The sequence below is a fragment of the Chinchilla lanigera genome, unplaced genomic scaffold (genome assembly GCF_000276665.1).
Source record: "Chinchilla lanigera isolate Chin_1 unplaced genomic scaffold, ChiLan1.0 scaffold00014, whole genome shotgun sequence".
Lineage (NCBI taxonomy): Eukaryota > Metazoa > Chordata > Mammalia > Rodentia > Chinchillidae > Chinchilla > Chinchilla lanigera.
Window position 1 is genome coordinate 12121790 of NW_004955415.1, and position 16345 is coordinate 12138134.

The window sequence follows — 16345 nt, forward strand, 5'->3', positions numbered from 1 at the left end:
AACACATGCAAAGTGAACGTAGTACTGTGAGGAAACTAAATCAAGGGGTGAACTTGCATGGCAGGAGCTGGCCTGTGCACTGGGTGGCGGGGAAGGAAGGGCTCCGTGAGGAGCTGAAACAAGTGTGAGTCCAGACAAGTGGGGTGCTGGGGAAAGGAGCTTCAGAAAGGGCATGAATGCTGTGCAGTGAGACGGCAGCTGGCCTGTTGAGGGACAGCAGAGAGGCTAGAGTAAGGGAGCACAGCGGGTGGCCAGCCAGAGAAGAGTACCAGGGCCAGTCACAGGCCTTGTAGGCTATGGAATTTATTTGGATTTCAGGCATCAGGATCTTATTTTGAAGCAATTGCGTTTTAAGCAAAGAAGGGTGAGATCTTACTTCCCTTTCAAAAATAAAATCAATCACCGGCTGCTTTGTGAAGTGTGCTGTGGGAGGAAACCTGGAAGCAAGGAGACCAGATATGAGACCAGAAAACTGATCATGGGGGCTTGGGCTAGGGTGGTGGTCTTGGAAACCTTCCTTCCTTGGAAGGAAGCAGATCAGTGGAAGTGTGTTTTTGGTTTGGGGTTTTTTGTTTTTTCTTTTAATAGAGCCTGTAGGACTTGCTGATGGATGGGATATTGGAGGTAGAAGAAAGGGCACACCGACTCCTGGGTATTGACTTTCCTAACCGGAGGGAGTGTGCTACCACGTAACATACTATCTGAAGGAAGACCAGATTGAAGGGGTCATTTTAAAAATGTGCAGGGCTGGGGATATAGCTCAGTGGCATAAGCGCCCGCCTGGCAAGTGTAAGGTCCTGAGTTTGACTCCCGGTACCAAAAAAAAAAAAAAAAAAGTTAAAAATGTGCAGTAACTAAATGTGCAGGGGCTGGGGATTTAGCTCAGCGGCACAGTGCCTGCCTGGCAAGCGCAAGGTTGTGAGTTTGATTCTCAGTACCAGAAAAAAAAAACCAAAAAACAAAAGCCTAAATGTGCAGTACTAGTGAAGGTGTCCGTGGTGGTTGGATTTGTGAATCTGGAGTTTTGAGCCATGTCACAGATGTAGGGACCTGGGCATAGGCTAAGGAGGCTTAGGTGAGGAGGATGAGGAAAGGGTGTGAGGATCCTCAGGAAGGAGTGTCAGGGCTGGTAGACCCTGGTGTGCAGAGCCTGATGTTCCCTGAAGCTTTCCGTGCGATAAGGCCCCATGTGCATCATCCAAGCTTCTGCCCCCTCGCTGGTATCGGTTAGTGTCCAGTGGAGCCCAGAATGTACCTGGCTTTTCCTCTAGGCTTGGTTCCTTCCTGACTCCAGGCATCTTTCTCAACCTGCTCATGCTGGCTTTTCCAGTTTAGCAGGAATTAGGGGGAAAAAAAAGGTATGGAACCAGCCCTGTCTCCCTTCGTCAGATGCATCTTCACTCAGGTTTCTGTGACTCAGTTTCCCTGGTCACCTTTGAGTTTCTTGCCATTCTTCACCTGTGGCCTTGGGACTGATGATATGCATATGTAAATGAATGACTAGATATAATTACAGGCTGAATCAGTGGCTACCCTAGAAATAGAACCTAGGCGTCTTCACTCAGAAGCCCAGGGTTCTCCCTACCGCCCAGCAGACGCTGCGTCCGCCCCGCGGCCCGGGCCCTTCCCGGGTGTGCGCAGCAATAACAAGAGGCTCAGCTCCTCTGCTGCCCTAGAGCTTCCGCGCTCAGCGCGTAGCTGGACCCGGCGTGGGCGGGGCGAGGGCGGAACCGGGCCAGATCGGGGGCGGGGCTCTGCCGTGGGCCGGGCCTCCTCGAGTTCCGGAGTCGAGTCGCCGGCCGCCTTGGCCAGAGCGGAGATGCAGCCGCCGCCCCGAAAAGTGAGATGGGCTCTGGAGTGGAGACTCCTGGCGGGCCGGGACAGCGGAGGGAGCCCCAGGGGCACCGACTGGGGTGGGGGCCGGGGTCGGGGAGGGGTCAAAGCCTAGCAGAGAAGTAACCGAGGATGCGACTCTGCGCTCCTCGGCCCCGCCCCCTCACCGCCCCCTGCGCGGAGTGTTTTTTAGGTGCCCACGCCGGCGATCTTCATCCTCCCCTGAATCCCATAGGTGAAGCCGGCCCAGGAGGTGAAGCTTCGCTTCCTGGAGCAGCTGAGCATCCTTCAGACACGGCAGCAGAGGGAGGCGGATCTGCTGGAGGACATCAGGTAGCCCTGACCCCTCGCCTTCACACGCCCCAGCCTCTGCCTGGCGCGCCTCTCCTCCCCCAACCTCCGACTGCCGGGGCCGGGAGGGGGCGTGCCGGGGCGCAGAGGCCTCCCGCTTCCCCGCCGCGGCCCTCACCCTAGGCCTACCTCTGGATATTGGAAATGCACACATGTAAACACATGGGGAGCGTCCTCAAACCCTTGACTCTACACCGCACCCGCACCCCATAGTCAAGCTCAGGGCAGAATCCCCTCCGTCTACTAGACCTGCTGGAAGCCTGGCGGACCCGATTGTGGGCCCCCAGCAGTCCTCACCTCCAAGCCCACAGATGGCCCTCCGGGGGTGGGGCGGATCCAGCCGAGGTTCTGAGCAGGGAATGAGCCTGTCTTGTGTTGCGTTGCCTGAGGTGATCTCAAGGACTGTCTCCTCACTCCCATTCCCTCTGAGTGCAGCCACACTCTGCACTGGCTCCCCTCTTCTTCCTGCCCAGGCGGAAGAGAGGATTGAGAGTGGGGTAACATGGCCAATTACTATAATCGCCACCTCACTTGACAATCTCCACAGATCCTACAGCAAGCAGAGGGCAGCCATTGAGCGGGAGTATGGACAGGTATGGGACTCTTCTCTGGGCCTTTTTTTTTTTTGTTCTTTCTTCCTGTACACCCTCTGTTGTGGTCAAGAACAAATGCCTAGAGTCAAACGCCATTGTGCTGCATACTAGCTGTGTGACTGTGAATAAGTTACTTAACATTTTTTGGCCTTACTCTTTTTCTGTGAAATGGGAATAATAATAATAATAATAATACCTTATTTGCTGGGCATAGTGGCACAGGCCTGTCATTGCAGCTCTTGGGAGGCTGAGGCAGAGAGATTGCCACAAGTTTGAGACCAGCTTGGCCTACGTAGTGAGTTCAAGGCCAGCCTAAACTCCAGAGCGAGACACTATCTCAAAACAACAATAATAGTACCTTACTTTCATGTAGGGTTGTTGTAAGGATTAAATATTATAACGAATAAAAGGCATTTAGCAAAGCAAGTAGTACATCTTCTACATCCAAAGAATGGTATACTGTGGTCTTGTGTTCTCCCAGTTGGCTCTTGGAAAGGGAACTGAGCTCGTGATGGCTTTCTCACCAGGCACTACAGAAGCTGGCCGGGCCATTCCTGAAGAGGGAAGGACAGCGGAGTGGGGAGATGGACAGCAGGTGGGTCTCATGGAGGCAGAGGGCCACAGGGGGCAAAAGTGAAGGGGAGCTCAGCCCCTGAAACCTGTGGAGATGAAGGGCTAGTGACGGGGCAGGGCCTGTGAGCTGCAGGTAGAGCTGACGCAGCAGCAGGAGAGGAGCTGACCCAGCAAGGACATTGTGGGTGAGGGCCGAGGGCATGAGTGATCTTGTGGCTGAGCTAATGGGCTGATCGATTGATGGGCTCCCAGACAAGGGGGGAAGGGAAAGCACTCTGTCTCCCACGGTGTTGGGGGCATCTCATGAGGCTGTGGAGTGTTCCCCTCTTCAACATGGACTTTCTCTGGGGAGGGACAGGACAGTGTTTGCTGCCTGGCGCTGCCTGCTGGATGCCACCGTGGCAGGAGGCCAAACTCGTCTCCAGGTGTCTGACCGATTCCGTGACCTAGCAGGGGGCACAGGGCGGAGTGCCAAGGAGCAGGTGCTTAGGAAGGTATGTTAAGAGTATGGGGTGGGGGGCTGGGGATTTAGCTCAGCGGCAAAGCGCCTGCCTGGCAAGCGCAAGGTCGTGAGTTTGGTTCCCGGTACCGGAGAAAAACCAAAACAAACAAACAAACAAACAAAGAGTATGGGGTGAAGGAAGAGCTGGTTGGGGACTGGAGGTGGCCCGGGTCAGGACTTTGTGTTCATGCCACTAGGGAACAGAGAGCCTCCAGAGGGCGCAGGCTGAGGTGCTGCAGTCTGTCCGGGAGCTGAGCCGAAGTCGGAAGCTATACGGGCAGCGGGAGCGTGTGTGGACCTTGGCACAGGAGAAGGCAGCTGATGTCAAAGCCAGGTAGGCCCATGGGAGGTGAGGAGGCCTGAGCCGGAGACATGGCGCCAAAGCATCAGAGCTAGGCCTGATGCCGGTTCTTCTCCCTCACCTGCACAGGCTGAATCGAAGCGACCATGGGATCTTCCACTCTCGGACCAGTCTCCAGAAACTGAGCACCAAGGTTTGGAGGAAAAAAATAGGAGTGGGGCAGAGTGGTCTAGTGGTTTAGAACCCAGGGGCATAAGTATAAGAGAGTGGGTAGAGTCCAGACTCTCCTACTTCCTAGGTGGGTGACTGTGGTTAACTTAGCTGATTTTTCTACACCTCATTTTCTGCATCTAAGCAGTAGAAATAATATCTTTTCATTCCTTTAATATGTACTTTTTGAAGATCTCCGTGTACTGGGCACTGTTCTGTCAATGGGGACACAGTGGAAAACATGACTATGGGAGTTCTTGCCCTCACAGTCTGATTGAAGGAGACAGAGAATATGTAAATAATCAGATGGAGATAGAAATAAAACCAGGTGCCATGATGTAGGGTAACAACAAAGGGGTATAATTTAGATAGAAGGCCTTTCTGAACAAGTGGCCTGAGTGGCAAGAAGGACCCCACCAGCCATGCAAAGATACAGGGAAAGAACATCCCAGGGAGAGGGAATGGTGAGTGGGGCCTGAGGTGGAAATGACTTTGGAGACTCGAAGAACTGAGAGAAGGCCAGGTGCCTGGAACACTGTGAGCAAAGGGATAAGCAGTTAAAAGAGAGGCTGTGGGGACCAGCTCATGTTGGACCTGGTAAATCACTGATGGGAACAGTTTGGATTTTATTTTAGATGCATGTAGAAAGCACTAGAGTGTGAGTGTCCAATCTTTCACCTTGCCTTGGCCACAGTGAGTGAAGAGGAATTGTCTTGGGCTGCATATATGTAGTTAATGTATATAAGTAACAAAGCTTCCTTTTTAAAAATAAGGCAACATAAACATAAAACTAGTGGGCTATTGACCTTGTTTTTGTGAAACTAAAGCAATAGTGTCTGGTTTGATGGAAGGGGTTGCAACTCTTAGTGAGTTCTCAAGGTGCTCATCAGAAACTTTGAATTCACTTTTACTCCTTGCATGCTTCGTCTTTGAAAGTAGTTGTTCACAAATGCACTGACTGTGTGTGGCAGGCACAGGAGGCGGGAGTTAGCATCGCACTGTGCTCTCCCCTACACAGCATTCCATTGTTGTTGTCTATGCTGGAGCACCATGCAGTTGAGTCATGAAAGATATTGATAGAAACGATGTAATCATGTTAAAGGGTCACAGTATTATGGGGCTGCATGAGTAGCTGTTTAGGGGCTGCGTGTGGCCTGCAGGCTGTGGGTTGAACATGCCGACACTACAGGATTTTGAGAAGGAGTTGCATGTGACATTTTTCGTATAGTGCCCAAACACATAGTAAGTATTCGATAATGTGGGGACCTATGCTGGATCTGGCTTTGGGTGGCCTTGGGCCCAAGGCTCCTTGTTGACACCTCTTTCCTGCTCTTAGCTATCTGCCCAGTCAGCCCAGTATTCCCAGCAGCTGAGAGCAGCCCGCAATGAATACCTGTTCAACTTGGTAGCCACGAATGCGCACCTTGACCACTACTACAAGGAGGAACTGCCTGCCCTGCTCAAAGTCAGTCCTAACCCGGATTACCCCTGCCTCTCACAAGGGGGAGGGCCACCCTCTGCTTCCCACTTCCCATGAGGCTGGCTGATGCTAGAGACTAGCTTGCCCAGAGTAGGTAGAAGGTACATACTTGGGTTCTTGTTCTGATTCTAGCTGTCTGTATACATGATACAGTGTCCTTAAACCCCTCTGAGTCCCACATTCCTTACCGGGGTTAACCCCAGTTCTGCCTACCTTATCTATGAATGAGGTTTAATAAAAGAGAAGGAGTATAATAATATTTTTTAAACTGTTAAGTAGGGTTGGGGTGTAGCTCAGTGATAGAGCACCTGCCTAGCATGTACAAGGCCCTGGGCCCCATCCCCAGCACTACAAAATAAACAAATAGTTAAGGGGTATGCACACATGAAGGCCTGCATCAGAAGTAGTAATGATGTTTTATTCCTTCCCTCCTTCCCATCCTTCATGTCCGTCCCTCACCCAGACCTTGGACAGAGACCCTGCTTTGCAGTAGAGGCCTGGGGGAAAGGGTGGTGTTAGTATCTTGGATTTCTCTTCAGGCCCTGGTCAGCGAGCTGTCAGAACACTTGAGGGACCCCCTGACCTTATTGAGCCGAACTGAGCTGGAAGCTGCAGAGATGGTCCTGGAGCATGCCCGCCATGGGGGCCAAGCCACCTCCCAGGTGAGGGCAGGGCCATGAGAGCACCCTTAGAGATCCTTCCACCCCTTTCCTTTGCATTTTGTCCTCTTTTCTCCAAGAGGTACTGGGGACAAGGTTGGAGAGGAGCCCTGTGAGTGGGTGATCACACCTTTTTCTGCCCCAGGTAAACTGGGAGCAGGATGTGAAGGTATTTCTTCAGGAGCCTGGAGTGTTTTTTCCCACCCCACCTCAGCAGTTTCAGCCGGCAGGGGCTGATCAGGTGAGACTTGCCTTATTGTTGGAAGAAGGCCAAATATAAACAAAACTATGATTTAGCCCTCCCACCCTGTATTAACTCATCTGCTCTTAAACCTTGGAGAAACAATTCTAGTTGTCTCCCTTCTACCATGAGACACAGATGCACCTTAGTTCACCACTCAATCTCTGTACTGCAGTGTTCTCTCCATTCATCACTGTTCATCTACCAGGATCTCATTCCTAGGACTCTCTGTGCCCACACTGTGTATATGTCTGTGTCCACAGACATAGCCATGTGCTCCCACCTCTTTGTCCCTGTCTTTAGAGGTTAAGACAAAAGAGAGATAAAAGGAGGGAACTGGAGAAGAGGCACAATCTCAGGTCCTCCTCACAACACACCCATCCCATTCAGGTGTGTGTGCTGGAAGAGGGAGCAGAAGGCACGGCTGAGGAGAGGAGCCTGGAGAAAGAGATCCAGCGCTGGACGAGCCGAGCTGCCCGTGACTACAAGATCCAGCACCACGGGCATCGGGTGAGGTGGGGGCGCAGGAGTTGGGGGTGGGTAAGAAATGCTGAGGGATGGGGATCCCTAGAGTCCTTGGGGAGGAGGGGAGGGAAGGGTATTTTAACAACGGTGTGACACAGTAGTAGCTGCAGTAGTGAGCACAGCGTTTGGAGGTAGACTAACCTGGGCTCAAATTGTCTTCTGCTGCTTTCGAGTTCTGTAACCTTGAGTAAGAAAGTGACTTCACCTCTGTGGACTTCAGTTTCCTCATCACTAAAGTGTGGCCGATAGTAACACCCACTTCACAGGAAAGATTAAATGACAATGCAAGTGATTCAGCTAGCAAAGTACAAAGCCCAGAGTAAGTTCTGGTCTACCCGTGGCTCCACCTGGCTCCCCCACCCCCCTTAGGTGCTGCAGCGCCTAGAGCAGAGGCGACAGCAGGCTCCAGAGCGCGAGGCTCCAGGCATAGAGCAGCGGCTTCAGGAAGTGAGGGACAGCATTCGGCGTGCACAGGTAAGGCTCAGCCCTGGGCTTTGAGCTACGGAGATCCCTTCTTCTTTGACAGCCCACTCCTCTTCCTGATGGGAGGAAGTGGGGAAACAGAGAGCAGACAGTTGGCCAGGCTCCACCCTTCCTTCTCATGCCAGGTGAGCCAGGTGAAGGGGGCTGCCCGGCTGGCCCTGCTGCAGGAGGCTGGCCTGGATGTACAGCACTGGCTGAAGCCAGCCATGACCCAGGCCCAGGATGAGGTGGAACAGGAACGACGGCTCAGTGAGGCTCGGCTGTCCCAGAGGGACCTCTCTCCTACTGTGAGCACTTCCCCCAGCCCAGCCATACACACCCAGGAGGGTGAAATTCCCCAGGAGGAGGCAGATCCTCTAAAATGGGACTCAGAACAGTACCTAACTTAGAGGGCTGTTATGAGGCTTAAATGTGATGATTCATGTAAATTATCTGCATAGTTTTTGGCACAGAAAGTCCTCAGTAAACTTTTATCATGATATAATGGTCAGAACTCAGGTTCTGGAAGCAACTTAAGTGGTTTGAGTACCAGCCACTCCACTTACTGGCTGTGTGATTTTATAAAATGACTTAACCTTTCTGAACCTTGGTTTCTTCAAAAGTGAAAGGAGGTTTGTAATTCAAAATAACAGCAGATTATTATGAAGAGTAAATGCAATAATATACATAACATACTTAGCATTGTGCAGGGCACATATCAAGCCTTCAGTGGCTATCATTTAGTACCATTCTGCTCTGTGGTGATTTTGGTTGAGAAGTGGTGGTTGGTTGGGGGTTCTACCTTGGAGGAGGATTCCTAGTGTCCTTGAGGGTAGGATGGAGGAGGCCCCATAATCATATGTGTCCTCTGCCCTGCTCCAGGCTGAGGATGCTGAGCTTTCTGACTTTGATGAATGTGAGGAGACAGGAGAGCTCTTTGAAGAGCCTGCCCCTCCAGCCTTGGCCACCAGGCCGCTCCCCTGCCCTGCACATGTGGTGTTTGGCTATCAGGTATGAATGGGCTTGGGGACTTCAGGTGGGGCAACAGTTGGGGATACCCAAATCCTGAATTCTTCCTTGTGGGGCTTTTAGGCAGGGCATGAGGATGAGTTGACCATCATGGAGGGTGAATGGCTGGAGGTTATCGAGGAGGGAGATGCTGATGAATGGGTCAAGGTGTGTATGGGACCCTGATACTGACCTTGTGTTGGGGCAGTGGGAGGACTTCTCTATGGCCCCCCCAAGGACCCATCCAGGCAAAGTTGGAAGCCTGAATGGAGAAGAGCCAGGGCCATGGACTACTGAGGAAAGTCTAATGTCCATTCACATTGCTGGGTGAGCAGGCTCGGAACCAGTATGGTGAAGTAGGCTTTGTCCCTGAGCGCTATCTCAACTTCCCGGATCTCTCCCTTCCTGAGAGCGGCCATGACAGTGACAATCCCTCAGGGGCAGAGCCCACAGGTAAGAAAAAAAAGTTCTGGGTCCAGAGGCCCTGGATATGGAGACAAATTATTAGGTGCTTATTACGGCTTTGGGGTATCACGGATTGAGGGTACCACCATCTCACTCCTTTTCCCACCGTTTATTCTGGGCTTCTGCAGCATTCCTGGCCAGAGCCCTGTACAGCTACATTGGCCAAAGTGAAGAAGAGCTGAGCTTTCCTGAAGGGGCGCTCATCCGCCTGCTGCCCCGGGCCCAGGATGGAGTGGATGATGGCTTCTGGCGGGGAGAATTTGGGGGTCATGTTGGGGTCTTCCCTTCCCTACTTGTGGAGGAGCTACTTGGGCCCCCTGGCCCCCCTGAACTCTCTGACCCTGAACAGGTGAGGCTTTGTTCTCCTGTGTCCCAAGTACCTTTGAGTTGACCCTCTCACTCCAGTAAGGCCCAGGTTTACCTCCTATAGTGGCTTGGGCCTTTCTATCTCCTTTGACTGGGCAGACAAAAGGGAAACCAAGGCAACCTTCATAGGAGTTTCGAGGACTTTAGTGCTAGATAGACCTAAGTTCTCATTTCCATTGCATGATCTTGGGCAGTCACTTAACTGCCAGTCGCTTGTTTCTTCATGTGTAAAATGAAGATAATACCTGGCTTGGCAAGCTCATTATCATGACTAGAAATAATAGGGGTAGAATCCTTAGTCCTGTGGGACATAGGAGGTACTTAAATTGTGATGCTATTAGTACAGTACAGCAGGGAGAACATCGGACTGGGAGTTAGGAGATGCATGTTCTAGTTAGCATTCTAATCACACTGTGATCTCAGACAGATGGCTTAACCTGAATCTCACCTCTGACATTGGAGTCATAAAAATGCTTGGTTCAGCCAAGCATGGTGGTGAATGCCTGTAGTCCTAGCATTTGGGATGCTGAGACAGGAGGATCACAGTGGGTTCAAGGCCAGCCTGGTTTACATAGTGGATTCAAGGCCAGCCTGAACTATATAGCAAGACCCTGTCTTGAAAAAAAAAAAAAAAAGCTTGTCTCATGGGGTGTTAGTGAAGACTGAATGAATTCCTGCGTCAATACAAGCATTTGGCCAATTCCCACTTGTACTGGGAAGTAGTGGGATAGGAATTGAAGGTGAGATGAAAAGAGCTGGCTAGCCTTGTGCATGAACCCGCTCCCCCCCTGGGAGGAGTCCTCCCACACAAACCAGACCCTTATTTGGCCACAGCCCTGGCCAGCAGTCTGGCTGCCAGACCTCCCAGCTGAGCCTCATTCCTGAACCACAGAAACTAACTCAGCAAGTCTGGGGCTGTAGCTCAGTGCAGGCAGGTGTAGCATGCCCAGTGTGCCTAGTATGTGTGTTCAAGCCCCGCTCCAATGAGACAACAAAAAGCCAAGCTAGCATCTGAGAGAGAAGCGTTGGTTGCTATAAGCAGCTAAAGCTTGGAATAATTTGATGTGCATCAACAAATAACCAATAAAGCCAGCAATCAGAACTGTTAGGCCAGGAAAAAAAGAAACTAGTGAAAGTTTCCTATATGCCAGGAATAACTCTGTGTCTACCCTGGTCCCAGATGCTGCCATCTCCTTCGCCTCCCAGCTTCTCCCCTCCTGCACCCACCTCTGTTTTGGATGGACCTCCTGCACCTGTCCTGCCCGGGGGTGAGTAGAGGGAATTGGGGATCCTGGAAGGACAAGAGATGGCAAGGAGGAAGCTTGGAATCCCAGGTCATACTCTGCTTCTCTGCCTGGCCTCAGTGTACCTTGCTGTAGGGTCCACTAGAGTTTGATGCAGAACAGCTTGGGATTTGGAGCCAGGCTGGCCTGCTTCAGATCCTGTTCTGTCACTGCCTGGTATGTGACTTGATATGGGATATTTAACTTGTCTGTCATCCTTTTATATCCTTTATAAAGTGAGGTCAAAGGTACTACTTTATTGGACGGTTATAAGAATTTAAAAAGATATGTATAGTGTATACAGCATTGTGCTTGGGACGTAGTAAAGCATGCAAGTAGTAGCTATTTTATTGTTCTTTTTAAAATTACCTACCTTCTCTCACTGCATTCCCCCAAAATGTAGCCTTTGCTCTTAGTATCCTTGGATCATGCAAATACCTAGCTTTGTATATTCCTTTTTCCTTGTGACATTTTTTGTGGTGCTAGGTATGGAACCCAGGACCTTGCACATGCTAGGCAAGCATTCTACCACTGAACTACAACCCCAGCCCTCCTTCTCTCTTTTGCTCTTGGAATACCCATCTTTACTAAAACTTTCTAGTGCTTCCACCTGCTACAGAGTCATCCTTGACCCCCCTGGAGTCACCACCATTTCCTGCCCCCTAGTTCATTTTAAATGACTTAGCACTCAGACATTGTGTTTGTTTGCCATCCCGCCCCTCACCCCCACCCCAGCACTGGAGATTGAACCCAGGGGCATTCTACCACTGAATCCTTTTATTTTTTATTTGCAAACAGGGTCTTGCTAAGTTGCCCAAGCTGGCTTTGAACTTGTAGTCCTCTTGCCTCAGGCTCCAAGTAGCTGGGATTTACAGGCCTGTGTCATTATGTCCAGCACATTGTATTTTTTTTTTTTTTTTTTTTTTTTGGTTTTTCTCCGGTACCGGGAACCGAACTCACGACCTTGCGCTTGCCAGGCAGGCGCTTTTGCCGCTGAGCTAAATCCCCAGCCCCCCAGCACATTGTATTTTTGATGTTCCATTATTGAGATTCTGAGAGGCATTGGAAGGGTAGAGGGGCTGTGTATCCCACCTGCCTTTTTTTGGTACCTTGATCAAAGCTGATCATATAGCAGTTGCTCAATAAATACTGGTTGAGGGTGGATGGATTAATGCAGCTTATGGCTCAGGTTGGTGATTATTTGTTAATCCAACAAGTACTTATAGAGTGTCACTATTCTGAATGCTGGAGATGCAGCAGTAAAACCAAAGCCTAAACATTGACAGTGGTTCTTGTTTCTAGAAACAGCCCTGGACTGCCCTGGATCCCTGGACCCAATGGCACCTCGACTCAGGCCGGTAAGGGCCCTGTGCTGGAGGGTGGGTATAGAGTGCTCGTTCCAGCTGGTCCTGTTCTCTGCTGGGCTGAGGGAATGGACAGGGATATCCTGAGGAAGGACTCTAGAGCACTAACTGTGTGTTCCCTACAGATGCGGCCACCACCTCCCCCACCAGCTAAAGCCCCGGACCCTGGCCATCCAGATTCTCTCACCTGAAGCCATGGGGATCACTGCCCCCTAGTGATGCTGCTGCCCCTATCTCCATGCTTTCAGACCACCCCCCTGAATGATCTGGAGTGACACAGCCAAAAGCTGGAATATCCCCCATATCTGCTCTCACTTCCAGGGGTAGAAACTTCTCCTTTCCCCTTTTCTGGGGCTAGAACCCAGTTCATTTCCCCATTGTCCTCCTGCCATTTTTAGGGCTGGAACTACCCCTTTGTCTTCTGCCATCACCCCATCTCTAGGGTGGTAAAATACCCCAAAATCTCTAGGGCTGGAACCCGCCCTCTAAAGTCTTGAGTGGTTCTGGCCCAACTCTGTCTCTGCTTTGGCTGTGTGGTCCATCCCACTCTGGATGCCAGGGTTACTGGGATTGGGGCCAGGAGAGGAGCAGGCCTTGGGAGTCACAAGGAGATGGAGCCAGTATGCAAAGCAGCTGTAATGGTCTGAGCGGATTTATTGACAGTGAATAAAGGGCACAAAGGCCAAGTCAGGCCCTGGACCTCTTGTGCCAAGAGGGCAGGATGCCTAAGGTGCTATTGCTTTAGGGACCCACCAAGGGGGCCTGGTCCCAGCTGCCACGCTCGAGCGTATGGAGCTAGGTATTGGGGAAGGCAGGCCAGGTGACCTATTGGCAGATAAGGGATGTGGAAAAGAGTGCGGGTCCAGGAGTGTGGGTAACTTCTCCAGTGGTCCCCCAGGCTGAGACCATGCAACTCCAGGTGGAAGTAGAGCTGGGCCCTCAACCGGGGGGCAGTGCCATCTAGTGAAGGGGAGGGCCTTCATGTCCACTCCCCCTGGCCCTGCCCGCTGGTAGTCCATCAGTACAATGAAGGAAGAGGCTTGGAGGAGAGGAAGGGGAACAGTGTTGCTTCTTGTTCAAGCTCTATCCGAACTTTTCTAAGTCCTTCCCTATCTGCTGAAGAACATACCCACTCCCCACCACCAGCCAAGGAATTTGTAGCACAGGCCAAAGCTGCACTTCACCCTGGGAGTTCAGGGCACTGAGAGCTGATGAGCTTAGGGAGTTTAAGTTGGGGGAAAGATCATCTGATTTGGGGCTCAGGTAGACTCACCTCATATACCCTCTGCTTCCTGTGATGGAGACACCTGGGAGAAAGGGGAGGTGTCAACAATAGGAACAGGTGGTGAGTCATTATCAGTGATCCCCAAAGAAGTGGACAATAAAACTGAGCCCACTGCAGCCCTAGCCACGTCTTCATACCTGATGATCTGAGGTGTCCAATTTGCTTGGCTGTTCATTGGCCCTTTGACTGGGCAGCTTTGGGCTTGGGCCCTTCCCTCTGGCCCCCAATGTCAGCTCTGCAGAGGTTCCAGGGTTCCCGTCATGTGCACAAGGGATAAGGTTGGTGTCCCTGAGTCCTCCATTCTGCACTGGGGGGCTGGCTAGGACCTGAGGCTGCAACTCCTCACGAGGCAGCCTCTCGATGGCAGGCATCCCTGCCCTGGGCTGGCCTCCCTCAGACCCCTGACCACCCTTTGGGTCCTGCCCCCCACCAGAGGCCAAGCTCCTGTCCATGGGGGAACCATCACGATGCTCGTGTAGCCCATAGCGCTTCTCAATGTGTGTCACCCGGAACCTGGAAGGGAGAGAACATTGGGGCTTAGGACCACAACTCAGGGTGCCTGGTCCTCCCCTCTGACCAGAGACATTCTGGGTTTGATGGCCATTTTTCTCTGGCCTAGGTTGGGGGAGGTTTTCTCAGATTGTGGGGCATATCATGCAGCCTGACTTTTGATATGGCTCCCAGTCAAGAAGGAAGGAGCTGGGTCCCATCACTGGGGTCTCTACTTCAAGCTCTTTTTCCCTGGAGGGTTGTTTTCCCACCTGCCCACAGAGAATACAGTGGTCTCCCCAGCACGGGGGCGGCTTTTTCCTTCCTTGGAGCGGCCCTGACGCACAAGTGGGGGCCTCTTGCTGCGGCTGCAGTGGATGCAAGGGGCTGAAGAACCCAGATGCACTGTGTGGTGATGGGAGGGGGCTCCGTCTTGCAGGCTGGAGGTGGCATCCATGCTGGACAGCAGGGAGGAGGGGAACAGAAATGATACTTCTATTTCCTTTCCAGTTCTGTTTTCTCCTGTTCTTTCAGCATGCTCTTTAAACCCCCAGAAGCCCCATGGACCCCCAGCCCCAACATCCTTTTGTCTTTATCTAATAAATTCAGTATTAAGATGCCAGTGACCATGTGTTCCTCCTTCTAGCCCTGTTTGCTACAAAGCAAAACAAAAAAAGGTTAATGCTTAACTGAAAAGAGTGACACTAGAGGTGACTGTTAGGCTTGCTGAGCTCTAGCTGGGAGACATGGTTGGAAGGACCAGAGGCTGCTACAGAACTTCTTTCTTCCTGTGAGGTAGCTAGCCTGGCCCTCTCCCAACCCCAAGCGTGCAGTGATGCTGGGAGAGGGCTGTGCTGGAGGAGAGGCTACTCTCCCAGGCAAGCTCATTCATGCTGGCCCTGTTTCCAGCTCACCTGGAGAGCTGCACTGTCCCTTCTCCTTCACTGTCCCCCAGCATCTCCTTTAAGGCCTCAGCATTGGCTGAGGGGGAAAGGAAAAGAGGGAGTCAGTGGAGGTGGAGGTCAAGGGAAGAGCAAGACAGGGTGAGAGGGAGCAAGGGGTCAGCCTGTACCCACCTTCATTTTGAATGATGCAGCGAACAATCCTCTCTACTGTGTCCTCATTCACGTCATCGTCCTCAGCTGAAGGATGAGAGAGGTTGGCAAGGGAGCAGGAAATGAGTCAGCTTTGGGGGAACATGACCTGACAGCCCCCGTGGTTGATTGCTCTAGACATATCCCTTTACCTATTTGCCTCCTTGCTGGACTTTAGCATTTCAGGGGCCAGAAAAGATGGGGGAGGTCAATGGGAGCCCAACACTACCATGTGTGAGCACTTCCTGCCCATGCAGCCTTCTCTAACCTTGCTTTCAAGGTGGTGTCACCCTACTACTACTACACCCTGCTCACGAAATCATCACTAGGCGTCCTGCAGGCTGGATCAGGATTTGGCCTGGATCTGTTGTCCAGGAAGGCAGAAAGAGGTGTGGGAAGAGGGGTAAAGGAAAAAGGTGACTGAGCCAGGGTTCCAGGCTCCTCACTCACGGGGCTGGAGCTGGGCGTCGTCAGGCTCGGAGGCCCTAGACGTGCGGCAGCGGTAGCCTTTCTTCTTGAGCACGTGGCAGATCATGAAGCCTACAAGGCCCATGAGGAAGAAGACCAGCACAAGCAGGAAGAGCATGTACAGCCCATGTTGGGGCGGCTCCAGGACAGGCTGTTGTTCCGACATGAGGCCCTGGGGGGCGAGCGCAGGCCAGGGCGCCTCCTGGATTTAGGGGGCTGCAGCAGGGGATGGGGAGGAGTACAAATGCAATCTTCAGGATCCCCATCAGGCACTCCGGCCCCAGCCCCAAGCCAACGAGGGAGCTGTCCGGGCCAAGGGTGCTGGTCGACCAACACCGACCAAGGCTGGAGGCCAGATGGCGGCTGCGTGAGCCCTCTGCCACTATTCTGGTTCCACTTCCATAACGCCCAGACTGGTAACTCTTCCAGCTCAGCCCGCGCTTCAGTCCCTCCCAAGGTCACTGCAGCACGGTATGGGACAAAATTCTCAGGTGGTGAGTGCAGAAATCTCGCCTGAGTCAGCGTCCCGCACATCCTCTAGGAAGCCAGGCCTTTCTGCAGCCCCCTCCTCTCCCTGGACTCCCAGATCCCTCCCCACCTTTTCGTTTCCTCCCACCTCGATCACCTGGCCCACCCGGTACCGGTGCTTTGGTTCCGGCTCCGGCTCCGGCTCCGATTCTGGCTCCAGGGGCGTCCTAGTCCGGCTCAGGGCCCCCGATGCCCTCCCGGTGCTCATCCCTTGATTCCTCTCCCTCTTCCCTTCGCCGCCCCACCGGCTCCCGGCTGTGGCTGC

At 52.4% G+C, this 16345-nt stretch overlaps 2 protein-coding genes across 5 annotated transcripts; one reads left to right on the forward strand and one right to left on the reverse strand.

Moving 5' to 3' along the window:
• The first annotated feature begins 1730 nt into the window (after positions 1 to 1730).
• Positions 1731 to 13623, forward strand: Fchsd1 (FCH and double SH3 domains 1). Of its 2 annotated transcripts, none has more exons than XM_005380729.2 (20): positions 1731 to 1840; positions 2069 to 2166; positions 2732 to 2777; positions 3305 to 3372; positions 3703 to 3844; positions 4050 to 4186; positions 4283 to 4346; positions 5700 to 5828; positions 6383 to 6505; positions 6648 to 6743; positions 7134 to 7253; positions 7638 to 7742; positions 7877 to 8038; positions 8613 to 8741; positions 8823 to 8906; positions 9074 to 9191; positions 9332 to 9552; positions 10750 to 10837; positions 12155 to 12210; positions 12342 to 13623. In XM_005380729.2, the coding sequence occupies exons 1-20, from the start codon at positions 1820 to 1822 to the stop codon at positions 12405 to 12407; spliced, it is 2073 nt and encodes a 690-aa protein (XP_005380786.1). In that variant the 5' UTR covers positions 1731 to 1819; the 3' UTR covers positions 12408 to 13623. The 2 variants fall into 2 exon arrangements, with proteins under 2 accessions (XP_005380786.1, XP_005380785.1); XM_005380728.2 differs by having other exon boundaries at positions 3709 to 3844.
• On the reverse strand, positions 12853 to 16282 carry Rell2 (RELT-like 2). 3 transcript variants are annotated; one of them, XM_013512220.1, is made up of 8 exons: positions 16178 to 16267; positions 15535 to 15768; positions 15067 to 15132; positions 14905 to 14971; positions 14263 to 14448; positions 13639 to 14014; positions 13490 to 13523; positions 12853 to 13255 (listed from the first exon to the last, which is right to left on the reverse strand). In XM_013512220.1, exons 2-7 carry the CDS (start codon positions 15716 to 15718, stop codon positions 13491 to 13493), a joined length of 912 nt encoding a protein of 303 aa, XP_013367674.1. In that variant the 5' UTR covers positions 15719 to 15768; positions 16178 to 16267; the 3' UTR covers positions 12853 to 13255; position 13490. The 3 variants fall into 3 exon arrangements, with proteins under 3 accessions (XP_013367674.1, XP_005380784.1, XP_013367675.1); XM_005380727.1 differs by having other exon boundaries at positions 12853 to 13523; positions 16194 to 16282; XM_013512221.1 differs by having other exon boundaries at positions 12853 to 13523; positions 16187 to 16276.
• Positions 16283 to 16345: the final 63 nt, after the last annotated feature.

Excerpts from the sequence above, each read along its gene's own strand:
- Fchsd1 (XM_005380729.2), top strand. The coding sequence starts at position 1,820 with ATGCAGCCGCCGCCCCGAAAA. Across the intron at positions 5,829-6,382 it reads AACTGCCTGCCCTGCTCAAA|GCCCTGGTCAGCGAGCTGTC; the intron begins GTCAGTCCTAAC and ends ATTTCTCTTCAG. Across the intron at positions 8,907-9,073 it reads ATGCTGATGAATGGGTCAAG|GCTCGGAACCAGTATGGTGA; the intron begins GTGTGTATGGGA and ends CTGGGTGAGCAG.
- Rell2 (XM_005380727.1), bottom strand. The coding sequence starts at position 15,718 with ATGTCGGAACAACAGCCTGTCCTGGAGCCGCCCCAACATGGGCTGTAC. Across the intron at positions 15,133-15,534 it reads CGACGCCCAGCTCCAGCCCC|CTGAGGACGATGACGTGAAT; the intron begins GTGAGTGAGGAG and ends CTCATCCTTCAG. Across the intron at positions 14,449-14,904 it reads GGGACAGTGCAGCTCTCCAG|CATGGATGCCACCTCCAGCC; the intron begins GTGAGCTGGAAA and ends CCTGCTGTCCAG.